The sequence below is a fragment of the Hemitrygon akajei genome, chromosome 2, assembly GCF_048418815.1.
Source record: "Hemitrygon akajei chromosome 2, sHemAka1.3, whole genome shotgun sequence".
In the NCBI taxonomy this organism is placed as follows: Eukaryota; Metazoa; Chordata; class Chondrichthyes; order Myliobatiformes; family Dasyatidae; genus Hemitrygon; species Hemitrygon akajei.
Genome location: NC_133125.1, coordinates 148,184,752 through 148,190,660, shown reverse-complemented (window position 1 = coordinate 148,190,660; position 5,909 = coordinate 148,184,752). Strand labels below are relative to the sequence as shown.

At 40.6% G+C, this 5,909-nt stretch overlaps 1 protein-coding gene across 1 annotated transcript; it reads left to right on the top strand.

Moving 5' to 3' along the window:
* Positions 1 to 1,324: 1,324 nt before the first annotated feature.
* LOC140720987 (uncharacterized) lies at positions 1,325 to 5,142 on the top strand. The gene has a single exon (XM_073035853.1). It carries the CDS (start codon positions 1,325 to 1,327, stop codon positions 4,274 to 4,276), a length of 2,952 nt encoding a protein of 983 aa, XP_072891954.1. The 3' UTR covers positions 4,277 to 5,142.
* The last annotated feature ends 767 nt before the right edge of the window (positions 5,143 to 5,909 follow it).

Below are 5,909 nucleotides of genomic sequence, written 5' to 3'. Positions count from 1 at the left end.
CACATGAATCATGGTAAATGCAATGCTGTAGTTTACAATTACTAATATTGAGAAAGAGATCATAACTCCGTAAGGTTCAAAGTGGTTATAAGTAGTTATGTAGAGGGATGGGATGGTAAGGTAATTAAGCTAATGAGTGACAATTGGGCAACTATCAACATTACAAAACATTAGAGAAATGTGGCAAAGTGTAAGAAGGGTCCAGAAAAGTCTCAATCCGAAAGGTTGATTGTTACTTTCCTGCCTCAAATGCTGTCTAGCCCACTAAGTTCCTTCTGCTTCTTATGTTGCTCCAGATACCTGCACCAGCAGTCTCTTATGTTTTCAAATGATAAGTTCAGTTTGATTAGAGCATTGTAATTTTGGCGCAAATATAATTTTGCCTATATTTAGCCTATTGAATTAACAACACAAATAAAATGCTGGAAAAACTCAGCAGAATGGGCAGCATTTATGGAGTGGAATAAACCATCGATGTTGTGGGCTGAGACCTTTCTTCAGAATATGTCAACTCTTTATTCATCTCCATAAATGCTCCCTGATGTTTTGAGTTCTTCTAGTACTGTGAGTGTTACTCTCGATTTCCATCATCTGCAAGATTTTGTATGTTTACTGAATGAAAATCATTCACTTCAATTAATTTACCTGTTCCTCAATATTTCAATGCTTATTATTGTTTTGTCCAATAGGTGTCACCTTGTGGAACTCACAGACAATCTTAGAGAACACTGTCTCTCAAAATCAGCCCAGCACTGAGACAGAAATCATCACATCAGACTCCATGGAGAAGAAAGCCAATGCACTCAATGTGTCAGAATCATTGAAAGCAAGTCTCCTGGGTGGATTGGTGGAGTTGAAAGGATCTTCAAAATATCTCAATGACACAAAAGTATCAAAGCAACAGGCACGAGTTACACTACAGTACAAAACAACGAACAGGCTTGAACAACTAATGATGACTCATTTAGGGAGGCAGGATGTTATATACCCGAGTGTATTTGAAGAAGGAACAGCAACCCATGTCATTACATCAGTGTTATATGGGGCCCAAGCCTTCTTTGTATTTGATCGAATGGTTTCTTCAGCAGAGAATTTGCAAGAGATTCAGCTCAACATGGAAGTGACAATCGAGCATTTCCAAAGAACTCATGGTGAGCCCTCTCTCAGAATGACAGAAGAACAAAAATGTAATGCCAATAAATTTAGCTGCACATTTTATGGAGACTTCCCATTGCAGAACAATCCCACCTCATTCCAAGATTTCATCAATATCTACACAACCCTCCCAATCTTACTCGGAAAAGCTGCAGAGCATTCAGTTCCCATGACAGTCTGGCTCTATCCGCTCAAAAAACTCGACCCCAAAGCTGCTCAGTTAGTGAGAATGATAAGTGTTGGATTGGTCAGTCATTGTCAGCGTGTCTTGGATCAGCTCAATGAGGCAGTGATACGATGCAATGATATGCTGAATCAAAGTGTCACTTCTCAGTTTCCTGAGATCAGGGACAAAATCCTGCAGTATCAAAATATGTGCCTTGAATACAAACAAATTTTCCAGGGAAAATTAGCAAGAGTTTTGCCGTCCATCAGAGGAGGTGATGACCAAGAAGGCTTACTGACAGATATATTAAAGGATAGGGAACTGTCACCATTTAGACACGAGTCACTGATTGCATGGCTGGATGGTAAAGAACGGGAGATGATGACAGTGAAACTTCACCTCAGAATATTGAAAGATATTCCTGTTGTTAAATCATTGAGTGAGTTACATAAAGAGTTGATGAATCCAGCAACAGACCGCGTGGTCTGCTTCGCTTTTACGACACTGAAAAAGGATGATGTCTATCTGAAAGAGGCAACAAACTACCTCAAATCTCCTGCAGATCAGAAGATAAAGAGAGCAACCACTTTTGATGGAGATTTTGCAATACACCAGAACGAGCAATGGTTTAACTCACAGGCTGTTTGCCGAAGGCTGAAGGAACAAGTTAAGTTATTCCATGATTTTGCAACAGCCAACAGAGAAGATAGGAAAACTAAATTCTTTGTTACATCTGTACATGATGAGAGCATCTTAGGGGCAAATATTTATTTCTATGAGGGAAGTAATATGAAAGGTCGATATTTTCAACCCCCATCACAGCCTGGGAGACCTGTGGCTAGTGGAATAACACATGACAGTGTAACACTGCAGTTACACCCTCCCAAAAATGGTGCCGAAGAGATTGTGAATTACAAGGTAGAGTACCAAACACTTCAGCAGGAGGGATGGACAACTCTAGACACAACAGACAAGTCTCACTCTGTTACAATATCTGGGTTGCAGCCACACCAAGAATATAATTTCCGATACAGGTCGGTGACCAAGGTTGGGCTCAGCAAGGTCAGTGATATCTACAGGATGAGCACACGTCCCACAGTTCCACCTGGTAATCCAGTCTTCCAGGATTGCTCATCCATCTCAGCACTGTCCTTTGACTACTCAAGGCAGACTCCATCTGAAGCTAAAATAGCTCGGCGCAGTATCAAACATATTGTAGAGAGGAATGTTACATGCGACAAGGATGGTAGATTACGGAAAGAAATAAAGCCAGTAGATAGCCAAAGTCATGATAATTTACAGAGAATGAAACACTCTGGAGGAACAGCATGTGGCAACATTTCAATAGAAATAGAAAATGAACCAAACAGAAAAGTCCACGAACTTTGCAAAGAGGCTTTATTGGTAGTCAGAGGAAACCCTTCCATTTACAAACTCAACCTGCAGAAAATAGTATTTGATCAGTCCAGACAGTTTGTTAAATGCTCCTTTGGAAATCCCAGTAGTAAACATAGAATGAAGACAATTGTTCTTCTCGGGGCAACAGGGGCAGGGAAGACAACCCTCATCAATGGGATGATCAACTACATCTTGGGCGTGGAATGGGAGGACAACTCCAGGTACATGGTAATACATGAAGAGACAGGAAAATCACAGGCTGAAAGTCAGACATCCTCCATCACTGCCTATCAAATCCACCATCATGTAGGATTTAAAATTGATTATTCTTTGACTGTTATTGATACGCCAGGATTCGGAGACACCAGGGGAATAAGCCGAGATCAATTGATCATTGAGAATATCCGAGAGTTTTTCAATTCCCCAAAGGGTGTTCATCAAATCGATGCCGTGTGTTTTGTTGTTCAAGCCTCTTTGGCTCGCCTGACTGACACACAGAAATATATTTTTGATTCAATTCTCTCTATTTTTGGCAAAGATATTACTGATAACATTCAGATACTGGTGACATTTGCAGATGCTCAGTTTCCTCCAATATTGGAGGCTTTGAAATTAGCTGACGTCCCATGCCCCACAGATAAAAATGATATGCCAGTATACTTCAAGTTCAACAATTCTGCTATATTCGCCCAGCGTCCAGTCTCTGGAAATCCTGCAAACAAGAAGAGCGCTGATGCAATTAGTGATGATGAAGAAGATGATTCTAGCTTCAATGAAATTTTCTGGAAGATGGGAACAAACAACATGAAGGATTTTTTTACGGCCCTGAGAGCCATGAAATATAAAAGTTTACGACCAGCTGGAAAATGCCCAACAGAAGGTAAACAACTGGAGGCCCCAGTGGAAGGATCACATATTCAAATCCGAAAAGGGCTAAGCAAATTGGAGGAAATCCAGAAAACTCAACAGATGCTGAACTTACATCAGACTGAGGTGAATGCAAACAGAGACTTTGAGTATACGATTAACTTTACAGTTGCTGTGAAGAAGGATGTCAGACTGTTTGGTTCATTCGCGAACAACTGTCAGAAATGTCACTTCACCTGCCACTATCCTTGCAGTGTCCCATTTAATATGTTGACCTACTTGTGCAAAACAATGGATTGGTGGGGGAACTGCAAAGTCTGTCCTCAAAAATGCAGCTTCAAAGACCATTCTATTGAATGGTACAGGTATGCCTTTGAACCGAGAACAAAGAAGAGGACATATGGGGAACTGAAAGAAAAATATGAGAAGGCTCATGGTGAGAACATCACACAGGAGAATGTCATGGAAATACTCGAGCAGAAGTTTGTTAAGGTTCAAGGGACAGTGCTGGAGCTGATTGAACAATTCATACAGAACAATGGAAACCCAAACCGGTTATCCACACTAGCTTACATTGACCGTCTGATTCATTCTGAGGAAGTAAAATCACTGCCAGGGTTCAAGGAGCGAATTCAGGCACTGCGAGTCGTTAAGAAACATGCAGAGTTAAGAGAAGGTAGCCATAAATAAAAGAAAAGTAGATTGAATGAGACCTAATATCTGTGAAATTAACAATGAAGGACAGTGACTGGAGACCTGGAAGTGGACTGTCCTAGGTTTGGATTTCTGACTGTCTGCTTGTGATTGGGTAGGTGGCAGGTGGGTGGCAATTTGGCTTATTTTGCTCTTTTTTGTCTTGTTTTCTTATGAAAGTTTTATATGGGCTCCACTAATCCTTGTCTACTCCAGAGAAAGCAAATCTATACTTTTCAGTCTTTCCTCATAACTGAAACACTCAATTTCAGCCAATACCTTAGTTACTCTGTTCTGTACCCTGTCTAGTATCTTCACCTCACTGCTGCGGTATAAATGACAGAACTGATTGGAGTACTCCAGTTGGTGCCTGGCCAGTGTTTTATAAAGGGTAGCATAATCTCTCTGCTCGTATATTCTATGACCCGGTGGACGAAGGTAAATATTCCATTTGACTTCTCCACTACCTGCACTACTGCTGTCAGTGACCTTTGTACTTATGCACTGTTTTTTCAGCTCCTCAGTAATATATAGGGTATTATGTCCATTTTTAACGTCCCAAACCAATCCGTCTTCTCCTATTTCATCAACTCCCTTCTATCAGAGTACATTCTACGCGTCATTGCTCTCTCCATCTCACCAACTACACAATATCATGAAGTCGTCAGTTTAGCCAAGTTAATATCAAATATTCACTGTCTTCCAATCACCATAGAAAACAAATATACAGTATCTATCACACCATATAACCATATAATAATTACAACATGGAAACAGGCCATCTCGGCCCTTCTAGTCCATGCCAAACGCTTACTCTCACCTAGTCCCACCTACCTGCACTCAGCCCATAACCCTCCATTCCTTTCCTGTCCATATACCTATCCAATTTTACTTTAAATGACAATACCGAAGCTGCCTCTACCACTTTTACTGGAAGCTTGTTCCACACAGCTACCACTCTCTGAGTAATGAAATTCCCCCTCATGTTACCCTTGAACTTTTGCACCTAACTCTCAACTCATGTCCTCTTGTTTGAATCTCCCCTACTCTCAATGGAAAAAGCCTATCCACGTCAACTCTATCTATCCCCCTCATAACTTTAAATACCTCTATCAAGTCCCCCCTCAACCTTCTATGCTCCAAAGAATAAAGACCTAACTTGTTCAACCTTTTTCTGTAATTTAGGTGCTGAAAACCAGGAAACATTCTAGTAAATGCCACCAATTGCCAATCCAGTTGGGGATATAATTTGCTCTGTAACCCATGGATGCTAACATTTACTACCAGTTTCCCATGTGTGTCATCATAAAAACACCACAACAACCATACTGCCATTAAAATAAATTCTGCTATCTCCCAAAAGTGCAATGAAATTGACCAGAGCAGATACTCTTCTAGCAATGATTTTCAGTTTGATTGTGACCAGTCGCTGCCAATGCACGTGCACATTAAGTTTCTCCTTCAGAATTTTCCCTTATAATTTCCTTGCTATTGACAATTTACTCAAGGTCCTGTAAGTACATATTTTGCTATTCCTGCTACCCTTTTTGAATAACGCACTGGCTGTTCTTCCATTACCTAGCACATCATGCATGGATAGTTGACAGTATAATTATTTGTCGGGCCACAA

Bases quoted from the DNA above. Each gene is read 5' to 3' on its own strand.
- LOC140720987 (XM_073035853.1), top strand. From the start codon at position 1,325: ATGACAGTCTGGCTCTATCCGCTCAAAAAACTCGACCCCAAAGCTGCT.